We start from the raw sequence: 20,062 nt of genomic DNA on the forward strand, positions 1-20,062 counted from the left end.
AATCATTAATGACTATCAACTTCTGGTTCAACAACCCAGGGAGCCAGCGACAACATCATTCACAAAGCTACGTTACATCTACCATACATACTCACAATGCCACCTATCAGTAATGGACGTTACTGCATGTTATTATTACATCGCTAGTGAACTACTGTATATCTGCAGACTAGTACTCAAAAAGGGTGACGTTGAAAGCCGAACGTGATGGAAGAAAAAACTAAGAATTGCTTTGAGAAAAGCAGTGTTACTTTTCCTAGGGAACAGGCATCAGAACACTGTGGTCATTGGTCATGACAGTTATCATGAGGTTCATTTAACTATATTATGGATTCAGAGTAGAACCTAAACTGTCAATGCACAGTTAAAACAATTACTAATGTTGACAGTAAGGGACAGTAATACACGCTGATTACCTATATTCTGGATATGACCATGCTCATGTGATTCCACAGCATATAAATTCAATCTTTGTGTAAAGGTTTTGCCAAATATCCTTCAAATTAACCTATTGTTCAAGTGACTGACCTGCAATTCCCTAGGAGGAGGAAAACTGTGCTTTAGAAGCTTAAGCAGGTAGCATTGTGGCTGGTAAGGCATGAGGATTCAGTGTTTTGCTCAACTCTTAACTTGTAACTAATCACGTCTCCGTCTTCTCCCAGTGGCTGTTGTCATCTTCTGACTGGTCTCTATCCTGGTTCAACCTCTTAGCTAAGGGATGTGATGTTGGAGCGACCACCGGGGGGGACTACGATGCGGCGTCCCGCTGGCCGTATGGGGAGATCCTCTGTGGTGGGGGGACCTGACACAGACAAACATGATTTAGCGCTGTCTCTTACAGATTCCCCTCAACAAAGACAGTTTCTCCACTAGCGACACGACCTTGGCACTCCTTGGCGACCTCTGGAATAAATCCCTTTTCGACCGCCAACAGGATTGGGATTAGCCCTGGATTAAATTGGCATAATGGACTAGGAGAGATTTACGCCTACTGTTTTAAATCTTACACTCTCTCCGGGCCAGGGTGTCGTGTTTCGTACTGTAGAACTCTACCACATCCTCTCTGCACGAAACACGACCAAGGTTACTTCACATCTGGAGACAGAGAAGTATATCAACCCTGTGGCTGGTGAGATGAATCCTGTGAGTGAGTCCTGTGAGATGAATCCTGTGAGTGCGTTTGCGTCTGTGTGTGCGCGCATGTGTGTGCGCTCTTGCATGTACTGGATGTAGATGAGAGGGGTATTTATTCCCAGAGCGAGTGGCTAGTATTCGAACAGGGGATTATCTTGGAAGCCAGAAGGAGAGAATAGGCCAGGTCTGTTTTATAAACACACAGCCTAGGAAAGGAAAGCAGGCTCTCTGGCTTTCTGGGAAGGATGGGGATGAATGGAATAAACCCCCACTAGACTACAGCCATGGGGAAATACTTTCCAATGCAGGTCACCCTCCCTCCTCCTGCATCAGTGCATCACACAAACTATTCCTGTTAAACTATTGTTTATTTGGCTCCTCCCTCAAAAGGTTGCACTTTGAAAAGAGGTTGCAGATGTATGTAATCGCACTGTCACTCAACACTCAACTAAGCTCTGCTATTGGTTATGTGAATTAACTTTAGATCCATAAATTATCATCAGCCTCATTCTACCCGCTCATTAGACGAGCTTCATTAAACAGACAACAACTACGAAAGTGAGATGCCAGATGTCTGGACTGAAATTTTAGAACATACTGTAGTTGAATTAAGATGCCTACAGATATTTCTTAGAACATACTGTGGTTGAATTAAGATGCCTACAGATATTTCTTAGAACATACTGTGGTTGAATTAAGATGCCTACAGATATTTCTTAGAACATACTGTGGTTGAATTAAGATGCCTACAGATATTTCTTAGAACATACTGTGGTTGAATTAAGATGCCTACAGATATTTCTTAGAACATACTGTGGTTGAATTAAGATGCCTACAGAGGGAGGGAGAGAGAGAGAACCAAGACAAAGCTGCATCAAGCTGAAATGAATTAAATCAATCAATGTAAAAAAAAAAAAAAAAAAAACACACAAAAAAACAGATAACAAAAAGACTTGAGAAACATATAGAGCCCTGTCTGGAAGTACCAAGATGGCTGAAGGACAAATGTCTTGTGCTGTGTGTATTTGTTACCTCAAACAAATCATGAAGGCAGAAAATGTGATTATGGTAAAATGTCAGATTTCCCCTGAAGGCCATTTAATATTCCGCAGACAAATGGCAAAGTCGACCATGGCAACATATCAAGAGTGAATTGCATTGTAATGTGTCAATGTTGACTGTTGTTGAGTGTGTGTGTCAGGTTCCTGGTACTTCCTATGACGGCAAGGTATGGGAAGACAGATGGGTAAATTAAAAGGTTGCTGAAGCTCACCGCGTTGTGCAGGGTTACCTGCTAAGCTAAAGGCCGAGTGGTGGAGGTTCCTCACGGGCTGCTTGGTGGGGGAGGTGCGGGCAGACGCTGAGGGGGTACCACCACGGGACATGGGCGAGAAGTCAGACACGGGGCCATCATACATGCCCCTGGGCACTGCCCGCAGGACTGCCAGCTGAGGGGGGAGGGGGGAGAAGGAGAGGGGGGGAGTGGAGAGGAGAGGAAGAGAAAGAGAGAGGAAGAAGGAGGGATCGAGATAAAGAAGGAGAGAAAGAGAGATGAATAGGGTATCATTTCTGTTGGTAACTTTACAACAGTTCTCCAAGACAATGCCCGTTTATAATTTGATTCATGGGTTTGTTTGTAGAATGCGTTGTGCCTGAATCAAAATGCATATTTCCCCCGGTGTTTTCCTAAGGAAAGCACTTCCAGATTTACTGACAGACAGACGCACTGCAGACTGAGACACTGTGTTCTTATTTGACATGCAAGCTTCTGTCCTCTGTCCTAGGATTATGTGACTATGGAATTCCTGGAAGCTGAGCTACACTCTTAGAAAAAAATAGTTCCAAAAAGGTTATTCGGCTGTCCCCATAGGATAACCCTTTTTGGTTCCAGGTAGAACCCTTTTTGGTTCCATGTAGAACCCTCTGTTGAGAGGGTTCTACATGAAACTCAAAAGGGATAAACTTGGAACCAAAAAGGTTTCTTTAAAGGGTTCTCCTATGGGAACAGCCAAAGAACCCTGTCAGGTTCTAGATGGAACCTTTTTTTTTCCCAAAGAGTGTAGCAGCATCAGAAAACACTAACTGCCACCAAGATCAACATTGTATTAATACAAGAGGTCTCACCAAAGAAACATCTCTATATTCTGGTCATAAAGTTGAGTGTCCACCAACACCAGTAACAGGAGTACTCCTATGGACACATCATATCCCTGCTACAACTGGCAGTCAGTCGTTACAGTATACAACCCACAGCCAACAGCCAACGCCCCTGAGATGAACCCTCAAGGCTGACGTAATACTTCTCTCTCAAACATCCCCATCCCCTTGTTCCATACCCCCATTCCCCAGCACCTACATCAAATGGATACGTGAGATCACCCAGAGAGGTAGTTAAGACACCATTACCGCATATTCTGGCAATTCCCATCTGCGTTACACACTCTGAATGCTATTTTTATCTTGTGCCTTCCAATTGGGGAGACAGACCTCCTATTATGCCCCCAAAGCCTAGACACAGACAGACAGACATGCATCCAGCCCATAATGTATTGCTGTTATAGCTGATAGCAGTGCGACTGCCAGAGAGGACAGACGTCCTTTGTGTACACAATCAAATCAAATGTTATTTGTCACATGCACCGAAGACAACCTTACCGTGAAATGCTTACTTACAAGCCCTTAACCAACAATGCAGTTCAAGAAATAGAGTTAAGAAAATACTTACCAAATAAAAAATAAAATAAAAGTAACACAATAAAAGTCAGTGTGCGGGGGTACAGGTTAGTTGGGGTAATTTGTACATGTAGGTAGAGGTAAAGTGACTAGGCATAGATAATAAACAGCGAGTAGCAGCAGTGTAAAAACAAAGGGTGGGTGGGTGGGGGGTGGGGTCAATGTAAATAGTCCGGGTGGCCATTTCATTAATTGTTCAGCAGTTTTATGGCTTGGAGGAAGAAGCTGTTAAGGAGCCTTTTGGTCCTAGACTTGACGCTCCGGTTCCGCTTGCCGTGTGGTAACAAACTTTTCAGTCTCCTGAGAGGGAAAAGGTGTTGTCGTGCCCTCTTCACGACTGTCTTGGTGTGTTTGGACCATGATAGTTTGTTGGTGATGTGTACACCAAGGAACTTGAAATTCTCGACCCGCTCCAGTACAGCCCCATCGATGTTAATGGGGGACCTGTTCAGCCTTCCTTTTCCTGTAGTCCACGATCAGCTCCTTTGTCTTGCTCACATTGAGGGAGAGGTTGTTGTCCTGGCACCACATTGCCAGGTCTCTGACCTCCCCCCTATAGGCTGTCTCATCATTGTCGGTGATCAGGCCTACCATCATTGTGTCGTCAGCAAACTTAACGATGGTGTTGGAGTCGTGCTTGGCCACGCAGACGTGGGTGAACAGGGAGTACAGGAGGGGGCTAAGCATGCACCCCTGAGGGGCCTCAGTGTTGAGGATCAGCGTGGCAGATGTGTTGTTACCTACCCTCACCACCTGGGGGCGGCCCGTCAGGAAGTCCAGGATCCAGTTGCAGAGGGAGGTGTTTAGTCCCAGGGTCCTTAGCTTAGTGATACGCTTTGTGGGCACTATGGTGGTGAATGCTGAGCTGTAGTCAATGAACAGCATTTTCACATAGGTGCTCCTTTTGTCCAGGTGGGAAAGGGCAGTGTGGAGTGCGATAGAGATTGCGGTACGGGTTGGTGTGAAAACAGCTGAGATATCTGAGTGCAATCGGTCTCCATTGAACACACTGCTCTGGATTACCATTTCAGTATGTACATTGAGATTGATGGCATGTCTGATGATGTGTGGCATAGGCTGAGCCACAGCAGCAGTATGCATTCGCGTCAAGCTAAACTGCCTTGAAAGTAAAGCCGCACTGACATCTTCCATGTTTGTGGGTTCTGGATGGCTCATCTCAGCTCTACATCAGATTAGTCCTGATTAATCCCTAACCACTGAGAAAACACTTACAGATGTCCGCAACTCGCGGACCTCACAGACCTTGCAGTCTTCACATACTGTACTTCACACACCTCATATCAGTGGAGGCTGCTGAGGGGAGGAACGGCTCATGATAATGTCCGGAATGGAGTTAATGGTACGGTATCAAGGACATGTATTTTTTTGTTCATGTGTTGATACCATTCCTTTCACTCAATTCCAGCCATTATTATGAGCCGTCCTCCCCTCAGCAGCCTCCACTGCCTCACATACCTCACATAACTTACAGTCCACACAGTCCTTTACCTTGGCTCAGTGTCACATAGCAACACTCTGGCATGTAACAAACAATCCGCATAAAACATATTCTAAGACAGAACTGAAGAGTTGGGAATATGTTCATTGGAAATACTTGTATATTGTTTAATACTTTTATAAAGGGGAGACAGACTTAGGCTGTGTCTGCACAGGTAGCCCAATTCTGATATTTTGCCACTAATTGGTCTTTAGACCAATCAGATCAGATCTTTTAGCCCATAATTGGTCAAAAGATCAGAATTGGGATGCCTGTGTCAACACAGCCTTAGAGTACAGTAGATTCTGACTAGACAGGAGAAAGGAGAGAGAGGCTAGCTAGCATCTTTTACCTGCTTCCTGGCCTTGACGCGCTTGTAGGCAAAGTCTGGGAAGGGGGTGCATGGGATGAAGCGACCGACCCCGGAGATGGCGTGCAGGTTCCCATCCTCCAGCACCAGCTTCCCCTGGCAAATCACCACCGAAGGGGCACCACGCAGCTCCATGCCCTCAAACACGTTGAACTCAGCAGCCTGGAAAACACACAAACAGACACAAACACAAACACAGACGCGCACACACACACACACACACACACACACACACACACACACACACACACACACACACACACACACACACACACACGCACACGCACACACACACACAGACAAACACACACACATTATACTTTAACTTGATATTGTATGTCTATGATCAGTGGTGTTAGGCCAACAAAAGACAGGACACAATCACAACAACAAAAACTTTAGATTTATCGAGCCTGCTTCCCCCCCGTTGCACCCCAGTTAGTACAGTCCGTTATGCTGCCTTACTGTAGAGACTACCTAACTTTAGCCATTCACAAGCACAACCCAGTTATACAAATGATGAGCAGCTGCAGGACCTCTCTCTCGGGAGATACCAAACTGAGGAAATGACAGTACAGCGGTGCAGAAGCATCCGGCTCCAATGTAAACGCAACTATTTCCAGTTTTCTGCAGTCTGACATTAGTCACTCGTCTGAAACAAATGGAGCCGAGGAGTTTACATCAGTGTGTCTTTGTGGACTGAGATGGTCAAGTACGGCAAAATAAACAGGGACTCTGAAACGCATGACCTCATGGCTACGCACCACATTATGAGCCGATAGAGATGGCAAATTCCACTAAAGCTAACCAGACTTGGATGTTTTGCTCATTAAACTGGTCTGACGAGAGGCCTTTCAATTTCAATTCAATTCAATTCAATTCAAGCCTCTTATTGGCATGGGAAACATACGTTAACATTGCCAAAGCAAGTGAACTAGACAATAAACACAAATGAAATTAACAATAAAAATTAACATTAAACATTAATCACAAAAGTTCCAAAAGAATAAAAGACATTTCAAATGTCATATTATGTGCAAATAGTTAAAGTACAAAAGGGAAAATAAATAACAAATGTGGGTTGTATTTACAATGGTGTTTGTTCTTCACTGGTTGCGCTTTTCTTGTGGCAACAAGTCACACATCTTGCTGCTGTGATGGCACACTGTGATATTTCACCCAGTAGATATGGGAGTATATCAAAATTGGGTTTGTTTTCAAATTCTTTGTGGATCTGTGTAATGTGAGGGAAATATGTGTCTCTAATATGGTCATACACTGAGCAAGAGGTTAGGAAGTGCAGCTCAGTTCCCACATCATTTTGTGGGCAGTGTGCACATAGCCGGTCTTCTCTTGAGAGCCAGGTCTGCCTACGGCGGCCTTTCTCAAAAGCAAGGCTATGCTCAATGAGTTTGCACATAGTCAAAGCTTTCCTTAAGTTTGGGTCAGTCACAATGGTCAGGTATTCTGCCACTGTGTACTCTCTGTTTAGGGCCAAATAGCATTCTAGTTTGCTCTTTTTTTTGTTAATTCTTTCCAATGTGTCAAGTAATAATCTTTTTGTTTTCTTATGATTTGGTTGAGTCTAATTGTGTTGCTGTCCTGGGGCTCTGTGGGGTGTGTTTGTGTTTGTGAACAGAGCCCCAGGACCAGCTTGCTTAGGGGACTCTTCTCCAGGTTCATCTCTTTGTAGGTGATGGCTTTGTTATGGAAGGTTTGGGAATCGCTTCCTTTTAGGTGGTTGTAGAATTTAACGTCTCTTTTCTGGATTTTGATCATTAGCAGGTATCGGCCTAATTCTTCTCTGCATGCATCATTTGGTGTTTTATGTTGTACACGGATTATATTTTTGCAGAATTCTGCATGCAGAGTCTCAATTTGGTGTTTGTCCCATTTTGTGAATTCTTGGTTGGTGAGCAGACCCCAGACCTCACAACCACAAAGGGCAATGGGTTCTATAACTGATGAAAGTATTTTTAACCAGATTCTAATTGGTATGTCAGATGTTATCTTCTTTTTGATGGCATAGAAGGCCGTTCTTGCCTTGTCTCTCAGCTCGTTCACAGCTTTGTCAGACCTATCTTTGCAGAATATCTAGGTGCTGCTGTAAGTCCTCATTGGTTGGGGACAGAAGCACCAGATCATCAGCAAACAGTAGACATTTGATTCTAGTAGGATGAGGCCGGGTGCTGCAGACTATTCTAGTGCCCTCGCCAATTCGTTGATATACATATTGAAGATGGTGGGGCTTAAGCTGCATCCCTGTCTCACCCCACAGCCCTGTGGAAAGAAATGTGTGTGTTTTTTGCCAATTTTAACCGCACACTTGTTGTTTGTGTACATGGATTTTATAACGTTGTATGTTTTTCCCCCAACAGCGCCTTCCATCAGTTTGTATAGCAGACCTTCATGCCAAATTAAGTCTAAAGCTTTTTTGAAATCAACAAAGCATGAGAAGACTTTGCCGTTGTTTTGGTTTGTTTGTTTGTCAATTTGTTTGTCAATTCTATGTGTTGTTTTGAGACAGAGAGCCTATTGAGGCAGAGATGAGTGGAGTCATGGACACACAGGCCCAGTTTGGCTGGGAGGACAGAGGAAAAGAGGAGGCGGGTTGGCAGGCGGCTGGGCAGGCCGTCTCTGTAGAGATGAGACCAAGGTCCTGCCTTAATTAACAACATCTGTGCGAGAAGAGAGAGCAATAACCCTCCCGCTCCTCCTCCTCTTCATTCCTCATCATCCAGTCGGTCTGTTTCTCATACGCCTCTATTTGGCATACAAAGACAAACAGCTGCCATCGCACAGCTGGGGCTAATGAATCCAAGCATCACTCTCTCTACCCGTTCTCTCTCTTTCTAGCACTTTCTCTCTTTCCTTCTCTCTGTCTCACTTTCTCTCCCATTTTTTTCCTACTCTCTTTCACTCTAGCTCGTTCTCCCTGATCCATTTCCCCCTCCCTCTATTTTCCTGCCACTAAACTCTCTTCCTCCATCTATCGTTCTGTCTCTCCCTGTACATAGTGGTTTGCGATCTGTTGCGACCCACTCACCCCCCCCCCCCCCCACCCCTATTGTCAGTTTGTTCCTGTGCACACGGCCCTGGTGTTTTAGCGTGTTCCAGATTCAGCCCAGGACAGGACATAAGGCCTGCCAAGTATGATGTCATGGCCTGGCTCTCTGTGCAACAACATAAACAAAGCTAACCAGATCAAAACATTTCAGATAACTGAGGATACTTGTATTTACTAAGGAGGGAGGGATACACAGATATAATGGTATAAAGCACTGAACTACTGTGTACAATAGATCACTGTAGCTATTAATAACATGGACAGGAGCCCCTGTTTTTATGTTATGTGTTCTTGTGTGCTGTTCTGTTGTCTGGAGGGGCTACACACAGGAAATGAGAAGGTGACATCATTCTGTAAGAACCTTTGGTCTCGCTGTATCTTTTCTACAAATGGAAAAGTCACTGAAAACTTGTCCAATCTTTTTCTAGCTCTTTCTTTCTCTCCCTCTCTTTTTTCGTTCTCTCTCTCTCTCTGTTTTTCTTTCTTTCCATACCTCTTCATCGGACTCTGCTGCTTTTCCAATAGGTCTGTCTCTCGTTCCCTCACTCTCTGTACCTGCAGAAGGAAGTCCAGAAGGCTTGATATCCTGAGTGGACACATCCTCTGTTTAACCCTGTACTGCTCTGTATTCTCTGGGCTCCTGTGTGATCCACGCATCACTTCCTGTCCTTGTGATTAGGGACGAGGGACAAGAGAGATGAGCTCTTTTCTTGCTGAACAACACACAGTGGTGGCTGCTCACGGCAATGGATAACATGGTTAGCTAACATAAAAACGACCTCAAAACCAATTATTTGAAAAATTAATATGATTTTTTTCCCCCCGAACATAGTGAAGTATTGCCTTTGAGAAGAGTACGGCTAAGAAAAAGGGCGAAACATTGTTTTGTTTTCCTACAACAGTAACATCTCCTCTCTCTCCTCAGCCACATTCATCAACCCCAGCATTCTAAGAGGTCTCTCTCCAGCAGCAGTAATGGTGGATAGTGAGGGCCAATGGTGTGTGCTTTAGTAGCTGTGGACGTCTACAGGGAGTTATTTTAGGAGGAACTGAACTGTCACTGGAAGCAGGCCAGCGCTTTTCTCTCTCTTTCTCTCTCGCTCTCTCGCTGTCTCACACTCCTCTAGAAAACCATGTTACCTTTGCAGCTACGCAGATCTCAGACCAGAACTGAATGTCCACAATGACCACCAGCCAGAGCTCACCAGGCCTGCTATAATGTTTGTCAGAACATCTGTGGTAGTAGAAAGTCAAAGACACTCCTCCTCCATGCCCTGTTAAACCACAGTGACCTGAATGTCCTTGATGAGTGCTGACTGCTACAATGAAAAGTGAAATGGACTTTAAGCTCATTGACCATTGTGGCTGAAATGTTGCCTATATGAGTGTCTATTCAACTTTGGTGTATTCAGTCCCTTGCATTCAGTGTACCTCCTTATGTATTTGCCTACGTAGTCCATGTCAACTGTCATTGTACGTTTTTATGTATTTGACAGATGTTGCAAAAACACTTTCCCTCTGGGACCGTAAAGCCTTTGACCTTTGACCTCTTACCGAGTTGTGCGTCTTGGCGGTGATGGTGCGGACAGCGTCCGAGTCCCAGATGACCAGGTCGGCGTCGGAGCCCACGGCAACCCGGCCTTTACGGGGGTACAGGTTCAGGATCTTGGCGGCGTTGGTGCTCGTCACGGCAACAAACATGTTCTCGTCCATCTTGCCGGTGGTCTGAGTGAGCCAGAAGAAATGCTAACGGTGAAATGCTAGCTAAACAAAGATGCTTTTGCAGCTGACTGGTGGGCGGTGGCACTCTTGTAGTCTCACGCGAGAACACACACTCGCGCGCACACGCACACACACACACACACACAAGCTCCTGTCAATGCTAGTGCCGAGACCATGTGTTTTTGCCTGAAGGGAGACTTAAGTGTGAATAATTCATCTGAATTTCAGAGGCAAAGCTGCACCACAACTTTTCATTCATAACACAACTGTCCATAAATACAAACCAAAGTCTGTTTGTACATGAAAGAGCAAGAATGAGAATGAGAAAAAGAAGAGATCTATACTGTTCCAAGCAGGGTGAACGGCTGGGGGGACAGATCCAGAGATAGAGAGAGAAAACAAGAGCACTCACAGAAACACAAAACCACACTACCGGATGGATTAGGGAAGAGGAGAAAGGAGAAACTGCGGTGAACTGTGGACACAGTGCAGCATGAATTTCAAGGAGTGGGGTACTTAGAGAGTAGCTAAGAGGGTTAGAGGGAGCAAGGTAAAGAAAGGGTCGGTGAGAGGTAGTGAAGCTAACGGCACTCTATTCCCAACAAAGGTGCACTTCTCTTGATGAGGGCTATATGGGCCTTATAAAGGGAATAGAGTGCCATTTGAGACGCAGCCAAAGAAAGAGAGAGATAGACACGTGCCATGCAGATAGTTGTCCAGTCATCCTCTCATCCTCACCACAGCCTTGTCCCAGATGAGGGACATCCTCTCCTCCACTCCGTTCACGCCCTCAGGGATCTGAGTGAAGTCATCCTTCCCTATGGCCTTCTGGGCCACGCTGAAGGTGCAGTGGGCACTGCCAGTCACGTTCAGGTCACCACTGGGAGGGGGGGAGAGGGAGGGAGAGAGAGGGAGAGAGAGGGAGAGAGAGGGAGAGAGAGAGAGAGAGAGAGAGAGAGAGAGAGAGAGAGAGAGAGAGAGAGAGAGAGAGAGAGAGAGAGAGAGAAGAGAGAGAGAGAGAGAGATGTTTAAAAAGAGTAAACTCAGACAGGTACTGCTTCAGACCTGTCAGATTTGCTTTAGCTGTGATTTGCTTCAGCTGTGATTTGTGAGCCCTTCAGTTTATCCGACATAGAAAAGCTGGAAAAGTTCACAATTAGCTGGAGTAGCGCAGGCAAAGTAGATGAATTACTCTGAATCAAGTGCCAAGGTCTCCTTCCTATCAGTTATCGATGTCTTCCCGTTCTTACAGAGCACTCAAATTCTCCTAGCAGACAAACAGTCCCACTTGTGCAACCATCAGACTATCTATCATGAGGTTGGAAGCACTTCCAGAACCCTTTCAGCTTGCGATGGATGAAGTCATAGAACCAGTGGCGTTCTAGCTTGTATGGCTCCCAGGGCGAACCCCCCCCCTTCAGCAACAATATGTCTGTGAAACTATATATTCACAGTATTATGAATGAATTATGCTTTATTTGGTCACATTTCGTAGTTAGACTGATTTCACTAATTGCATTAGTACTGTACAAAGTTAGAGACGCGCTATTTGATAGATTCCCCCGCCTCCCCTACCTCGGGCTTCCAGTGGGGAGACCTGAGGTCAACCTTCCCCCGCCCCCCTCCCCAGAGACCTTCCCAGGCAGTAGCCTGCCTAACAAACTAGAATCAGGGCGCCCACTCCGACAAGGTTAATTGACCCACAGTCCCACACGGTGATATGATATCATTGACGTGACGTGCAAATAAATGAGCGATAGAAAACCGATCGCACAATTTTTTGGCCCCCGGCAAGATGCCGCCCTGGGCGGCTGCACATGTCGCCTATACCTAAATCCGCCGCTGCATAGAGCACATACAGGACAGATGCAGCGTGGACAGGTGAGGTTAGTGTAGTGTTATTCAGTCAATAGGGGGCGCTCTTTACCTGGCCAGTAACGTGTTCAGGTAGTCTGGGGTGGTGGGGTCCGGGCTGAGGGGGGGGTGATGTCACAAAGGAGGCGGCCTTGGCCCAGTTCTTGCTCCAATAGTGTGTCCCGTCAGTCCCGAGGCTGGCCGTGATTGGCTCGCCGAACACAACGTTACCTGGGGAAAAGTTTGTCACCCAGGGTGTGAATACGTCAAATCAACTCACCTTATCCTCCTGAAAATGTACTCACTCGTTAACTAAATCTCCCACTTACCAGGTTGATCCCACATTAATAAACACATATGAACTAAAGGAATAATCTAATCTAACTAAAAGGTCTGGCGAAACAGCTGAAATAGTTTGTATCAAAGATCTGATGTTCTCCAAGCGAGTCTCTCGCTCTCTCTCTGGGCTCTGACATGACAAATCTGATGTCAGCACTGAGGAACAGGGCCAGCCAGTGATGAAAGCAAGGCCTCCTGGGAGCACATCTCCATGCCAGGCGACCCTCACATGCTTCCTACATGAGGACATGCAAACAGCATTTTTCCCTCTCTGCCTCTTCCTCAAAAAGTGTCCATCTTTCTCTCCGCCAAGCACAAAAGGCCCGCTCTCTCTCCCTGCTCCTCTGTGATGAATGGCGGAGACAGGTTTCTGACAGTTTGCTACGGTGAACCCCAGGAAATAAGGTAGGGATTCTTCTCAAAACGGGCCTTCTTCTATCCGGTCTGTCTACTAGACCAGACCAGACCTATGGTGTAAATAGAGCATGAACCAAAACACCACAATCAGCACATAAGGGCATATAGGCGCATTCCTGTCCTCCAACAGAATAGAAGACTTACGGAGTTGCACTACTTTCAAGGCCCATGCAGGTCCAAGGACATAATGTAGCGCTTGTGTTCTGATAGGGATATTGTTTCCAGGCATTCACTGTGACTTTCAAATATATAATTCAGCTGCCTGATTGACATGCTAATTACAGCACAATGCCAGTTAGCCACACTGGGAACCCGTGTACCTTTTTTCCTGGCCTGTGAGATGATGTCGGCAGCACTCTTGCTCATGACCCTGGTCACGTACAGAGGGCAGTTGGTCTGGCTGGCAATGGTGATGGCACGGAACACAGCCTCCGCCTCCAGCTAGATGGGGGGGAATCGACGGATACAGTGACACACACGCATGCATGCAGGCAGACAGGGACAGACAGGCAGACGGACAGACAGGCAGGCAGTCGGACACATATAGAACAATCAATTAGTCTACGAACAGATTCAACTAAACCTGGACTGGCAACCTCACCTATTGCCAGTGCACTTGTGTTCTGCTGTAACCCAGTCTGGAAATGCTCACTGATGCAATGCCAGCTTTGATATGGGACCAAGTTCCACTCTGTTAGTGGTGCTGCGGTATCACATTGTTTTGTTTGTTCCAATGAACAAACAAAACAATGCTTTTTTTTATATATAAGTGTGCAAACGTGCATGCATACCTTACTGATTCCACATAATTCCGCTGACACACACACACACACACACACACACACACACACACACACACACACACACACACACACACACACACACACACACACACACACACACACACACACACACACACACACACACAGACAGACATATTGTGTATAGTTTCCCACCTCCTCTGGTCTGCTCAGCACGTGTCCCTCTGGTCCAGTGATTCCCATCTCCAGCATGCGTGCCTGCTCCTGTGGGACAGACAGACAGACAGACAGACAGACAGCAGAACTGTGTTCATCCGAATTCACCCCAGTCTCTGGCACACAAACATGCGTACACACCCGCATGCCCGCCCACCTTCACGCACGCAGGCACGCACGTACGCACGCACACACACACTAGCACCACAAACAGACATATGGCAGTATCTAACCCTGCATCAATAACACATTGCATGGAGAGATGCCCGGGCTGGGAGAAAGTGGTGAGTGGTGGAGTGTATGGAGGTTTTCACCCTCATATTCACCCTTGACAGCTTTGGGGTAACTTTGGGACATGATACTGGGGCTCAGACAGCGAAGAAGCAGGCTTTATAGTCCCACAGGACAGATCCCAGACACTCTAAATCTCGGAGGGAATCAGAACCAGCTATTAAGGTTCACCCAGCTCCCTCCCAGGACCCTACAGTCAGTCCTAACACAGAGTAACATTAACAGCATCCACACATTACTTGTCAGTGTCCTGCACTAACCCCTCTCAACCTCACCGTTTCCCTTTCCTTTTGATGCAGTATCTATGGGAGTCTTTTTAGTCTGGGGGGAACAGGACAATGTATGGCTGGATGGTGATGCACTGTGATAAAGGTCAAAGGTCGAGCCAGGGAGGAGAGGAGGGGGGTGGGTGGGTGGTTGTTGTGACAGGTGGGTTACCTCGGCGATGATCTCTCCATTCTCAGCATGGACCTGCACAATGCCACCCATCTCTCCCAGGAAGGTAAAGATCTCATACAGCTGTAGAGACACATCCATAGAACATAGTAGAAACATGAATGGAACATAGTAGAAACATTAATATAACACAATAAGGTGAAAGGTCGCAGTCCACCCACATCAGACCACACATAGGAAGCCACACGATGTCTGCTATAATAAACTACCAATTACTGGGTGGTCACCAAACATGACTAAACTAGCCTTGCGTGGGCTGCTCTAGTTTAAAATAGTCTAGCATTACCACAGTGCCTCCATATAGGCCTCATGATTTGCAGACATGGTCATTTTTTCCATTGATTATAGTCTGGTGGGACTGTCATCCACGTGCTTGCCAAGCAGAGCCGAGCAGGGCTCACCAACATGGTATGTTGCTGTAGACTATTTAGCATACTGTACCTCACTGTTGCTCATCTGGTAGAAGTCCTTATAGGCCATGTAGACCTGGAAAGAGTTCACACCTGAGAGAGAGAGGAGAGAGAGAGAGAGAAAGAAAGAGAGAGAGATAAAGAGAGAATAAAGAGAGAGAGAGGAGAGAGAAAAGAGAGAAAAAAGAGAGAGAGAGAAAAGAGAGAGAAAAAAGAGAGAGAAAGAGAGAGAAAAAAGAGAGAAAAAAGAGAGAGATAAAGAGAGAAAAACGTGAGAGAGAGAAAGAGAGAGAGAATAAAAAGAGAGAGAGAGAATAAAAAGAGAGAGAGTAAATTAGTGATTTGACATGAAAATAAAATGTCATTCATTCATTCCCCAAGAGGCCTGTTTTCTGCTCTCTGGACACTGTGGCTGTGTTGGGGCGGCCTAACGGGCCTGTCCACTCTGTCCTGTGGCTGAGTTATCTAGCTAGGCGTGAAACCACAAAGGGTCCCCTCAGCCCTCAGAGGACCACACCCTCCTGCAGATGGACAGTGGTGTTTGGGTTTGGCCAGGTATGGACCACAGATCCTGGGAGCGGACTGGACGCCAGGACCAGGATGCCTGTGGCTGGGGGACGGACTGAGATTATGGGCCAGAGACAAGGAGGAGGAGGAGGAGGAGGAGGAAGCCACCACTGCTGATCGCTTTTCATGGCTTCTGCCAGTAGTAACCCTGCTCATCTTGATTAGGTATAATAGCGCTGTCTGTCTGTCTGTCTGTCTGTCTGTCTGCCTTTCTGTCTGCCTTTCTGTCTGTCCATCCATCCATCCGACGGAACGTCAGTCTGTCTGCTAGATACCGTGCTAGGACTGTAAACCCTTACACTGCAGCGGCACTAAGGGACTTTCTCTAAGGAGGCTTAACTCTTTGTCTGGATCCAAAGAGGATTCCCAATGGATCCTCACCTCAAAAGCATGATCCTCTCCATCCAGTTTATATTCAGACTGACAGATATTTGTGATAAACAGCATACTACCCTTTGGTAGTGTATGAGTTTCATCTCAAGTATACTGAAATCAAATCCACTTTTATTTCCATATACTGTCCAACTGTCCCCTTGTTGGTGTGAAGCTGGTCATTACCTTTCTCCTTGAGCAGTGTGTCTACTTCCTGCTTGACACTGTCGTTCCAGTGGGTGATGTCCACGTGGAGGGAGTAGTCACAGCAGATCTTTTCATCGGCCCAGCTTCTCCACTGTTCAAAGGCCTCGATTAGACTGTTGCCCGGCTCTGGGATCACATGGTCCACTGCAGGCAGGGAGGAAAGGCGACATAGAGAGATATGGATTAGGGAGCGTAGGAGTGAGAGTGAGAGTGAGACAGACAGACAGACAGACAGACAGACAGACAGACAGACAGACAGACAGACAGACAGACAGACAGACAGACAGACAGACAGACAGACAGACAGACAGACAGACAGACAGACAGACAGACAGACAGACAGAGTGACAGACAGAGTGACAGAGTGACAGAGGGAGAGACAGGATGTTACTAGTGCGGCTTGTCCTGTTTGTGTTATATAACTCACAATGCCAGTGTCTCCTCTGCCAGTGGCTTTCAATACAATGTCAGACGTCAATGGAAATGTCTGTATGTCTGAGTGTGTGCTTGGGTTACATCGACTTCACAGTTCACTTTAGTGTGAGGCTCAGATCAGCTCAAATCAGCTCAAGAGATGAAGAGAAATGCCCCCTGGTCTCTGATGTAATATATGCGCCTGCTGCCCTGACCACCTGACCACTTCCTGATCCAATTAAAGACCGCCCAATCTCCCCAGATCCCTCTGAGTGTGATAACGCGATCTCGAGTCAACAGCAACCAAGAAAAGACATGTTGTTTACTATGTTGACTCTCTGACCGAGGCTTTATCGCTTGGAACTCTGTGTCGCAGACGTGAATGGAGGGGGGATGAATAGGCTAATGGAGTACATGAGTGAGATGGAGGCAGTTCTTCCTTTACAGGGCCACAGACACCAGACAGTTCAGTACCAGTTGATCATAGTGAGTCATTCCTATCTACCAGCTGTTCCATCTGTGTGTTCGGCCCATTTTTTGGGGGACTTGGGCTGGGATGCCCTCACTCACAGCTCGCCTATTTCCACGGGACTTGTGTTTCACTATGTACGCCCCCCCCCCCCCCCAGCCCCCCCTAGCCCCTCCCCACGGCCGTTGTGTGGTCCCCTGGACTGCTGCCCACACTAGCTGATTTAGGAGAGCTCAGAGCCCCTCTACCCCCCCCCCCCCCCTTATCTCGTGCTCTGGCTTTCGCTCTCTTTCTCTCTCTCCTCCTCAATGGATAAAGCTGCCACATGGCTGCCCCCTCACAATCTACGCTGTGTTTTGTCTACAATCTCACACTGCCACGGCCAAAGTAGCGTAGATTATAATCTTGCCTCAATTCTCTAACTAAAATCAGATAATAACTTCGGACATACAGTAAACAGTACGATTCAGACTTTCTGTCTAAATGGTTGAATTGCCCTAATGAATATGGATGTAAATGACACAGGAGTCTTTCCATGTCATGAGGGTAGTTAACCACAACAATCCCTCCTATGGGACCCCTGCTGTCTGTTACTGTGATACCCTCAGACCTCCCACCCACCTCCCCCAGTGAGAGACACATGCTCCATGGCTCCCTTCCCTCCCGCTCACCGATCATGGTGGTTCCCCCAGCCAGGGCAGCCTTGGATCCCTGGGAGAAGTCATCTACGGTGGTGGTGCCCCGGTAGGGCATCTGGAAATGGGTGTGGATGTCAATGCCACCGGGGATCACCATCTTGCCGTTGGCCTCGACAGTCTTGATCCCTCCTGGGACGATCAGGTTATCTCCAATCTGCCTGGACGTTTAGAAGGGAGAAAAGCCATGTCAGGACAGGGGTATCATCGACACAATGCTGTACATTCATGATATGAACAGCTAAATAGATAATGAATGAACTGAAATGAATATATTATCATATCATAAGAAATGTATTTTTGCTCAAGGCTGACTGGTGTACAGTAAAGGTAATCAAATGGAAACACTAGCAGTGACCCAGCAACATTAGTAAACTATCAATCCTTACAGTCATTAAAGCATTAAAGCATGTCAAACAGCAGCTTTGAAGAGCTGCAGTGCAGACAGACAGACAGACAGACAGACAGACAGACAGACAGACAGACAGACAGACAGACAGACAGACAGACAGACAGACAGACAGACAGACAGACAGACAGACAGACAGACAGACAGACAGACAGACAGACAGACAGACAGACGAGAGGGCAGTTTCTGTCTGTCTGCGCCAGTAGCAGCAGCCCGGTCAACGCTAGCCCGGCCTGCTTAATTGGTATGCAGCTCTAACCTTCCTGCGGGTGATTTAACTATCAGAGCTCCTCTTTGGGAGCACACAGGACAAAGGGCCTAATAGGCTGATCGAGTGGGAACAGGAAAGGGGGGAAAAGAGTGCCCTTCCAAGAGCAGGGAGGAATGTACTCCCTTTGCCTTTCTTCTGGCCCGGCACGAAACGCACCACTATGCACTGTCTGGATCTGCATGGCACTTGAAATGACTGTCGTATGTGGTTGTATTACCTACCTTAGTTAAATGCACTGACTGTAATTCACTCTGGATAAGAGCATCTGTAAAATGACCAAAATGTAGATGTAAATGCACGGGAGGACGTGATGGTCAAGCATTGTGTCTTACTTAATGACGCCATCCTCCATGTAGATGTCAGCATAAAAGGACTGGTCATCATTGACAATCCTCCCGCCTTTGACCAGAAGCCTGTCGCTCTGGAGAGAGAGAGAGAAAGAAAGAAAGGAGAGGGAGAAAGAAAGAGAGGAGAGGAGAGAGAGAGAGAGAAAGGGGTGGAGGGAAGGAGGGAGGGAATGTTAGAAAGCCCAAAGCAATGGCATCAGTATTCTGGCAATTCCAGCAGACACTTTTTTTTGGGGGGGGGGGGGGGGGGGTTCTTGTTGTTGCGCAATCTCCCATCAGCAGCTGGGGTGAAACAAGAGCCATTTGTTTGGAATGTCTGACTCCCCTATCCACACAAGGCAGGGCTAATGAGAATTGCCTGCCACTCACACAGATTACATAGCAACTCCACAGTAACCTACATTTTACACATTGCTGGATGGGTGGATGGCCCAGTAGTCACATAGATGAGGTTGGACTAGATAGACAAGGCTAGATAACATAGCCTGTGAGAAAGGGCGTTGTCGTCTAGCCCCTCAGCTGCTGCGGCAGAGACAGCCACTAGACCACTGGCGAACCATCTCCATGGTAACCCTTTGCTACAGTAGGGTCACTCAGACAGGCTTGAGCGGCAGGCTGGCATGTCTGTTAGAGACACGCCTCACAGGGAACAGGGCATAATGCTGAGCGACAGCGAATGGCCCACAACTGCTCCCTGGCGGGGGAGAGAGAGAGAGAGAGAGAGAGAGAGAGAGAGAGAGGAGAGAGAGAGAGAGAGAGAGAGAGAGAGAGAGCTAGAGAAAGAGAGAGAGAGAGTTGCTGTAATGTTGACATTAGCGTTGAGGCCTCTCCTGTGCTCAGACCATTAGATTCTAGAACTAGACCAGGACATAGAGTGACCTCAACCAAAGTCAAATGGCTTTTTTTTACTGTATGAATAATGTATGTACGGTACTCATGATCCTTTCACACTGTGTAAAATACCTAGGTTCAGTTCACTGAAACAGAATCGGAGCGTTCCAATTGGAACGTGGTGTGATTTGGGATTTACCGTCTTGGCTGTG

General features: G+C 46.8%; 1 protein-coding gene across 1 annotated transcript in view; it reads right to left on the reverse strand.

The window, feature by feature from the left end:
- Nucleotides 1-43: 43 nt before the first annotated feature.
- LOC106567513 (dihydropyrimidinase-related protein 3) overlaps nt 44-20,062 on the reverse strand; it is a 34,983-nt gene continuing 14,964 nt past the window's right edge. Inside the window, 14 exon segments of the mRNA XM_014136831.2 lie at nt 44-802; nt 2,426-2,582; nt 5,718-5,897; nt 10,357-10,527; nt 11,263-11,404; nt 12,452-12,507; nt 12,509-12,609; nt 13,455-13,575; nt 14,091-14,159; nt 14,841-14,921; nt 15,300-15,361; nt 16,394-16,558; nt 17,969-18,153; nt 19,005-19,093. Coding sequence (XP_013992306.1) covers nt 708-802; nt 2,426-2,582; nt 5,718-5,897; nt 10,357-10,527; nt 11,263-11,404; nt 12,452-12,507; nt 12,509-12,609; nt 13,455-13,575; nt 14,091-14,159; nt 14,841-14,921; nt 15,300-15,361; nt 16,394-16,558; nt 17,969-18,153; nt 19,005-19,093 — 1,674 coding nt within the window. The 3' untranslated portion in view covers nt 44-707.

This window comes from Salmo salar, chromosome 13 (genome assembly GCF_965601325.2).
Source record: "Salmo salar chromosome 13, fSalSal1, whole genome shotgun sequence".
Classification (NCBI taxonomy): Eukaryota; Metazoa; Chordata; class Actinopteri; order Salmoniformes; family Salmonidae; genus Salmo; species Salmo salar.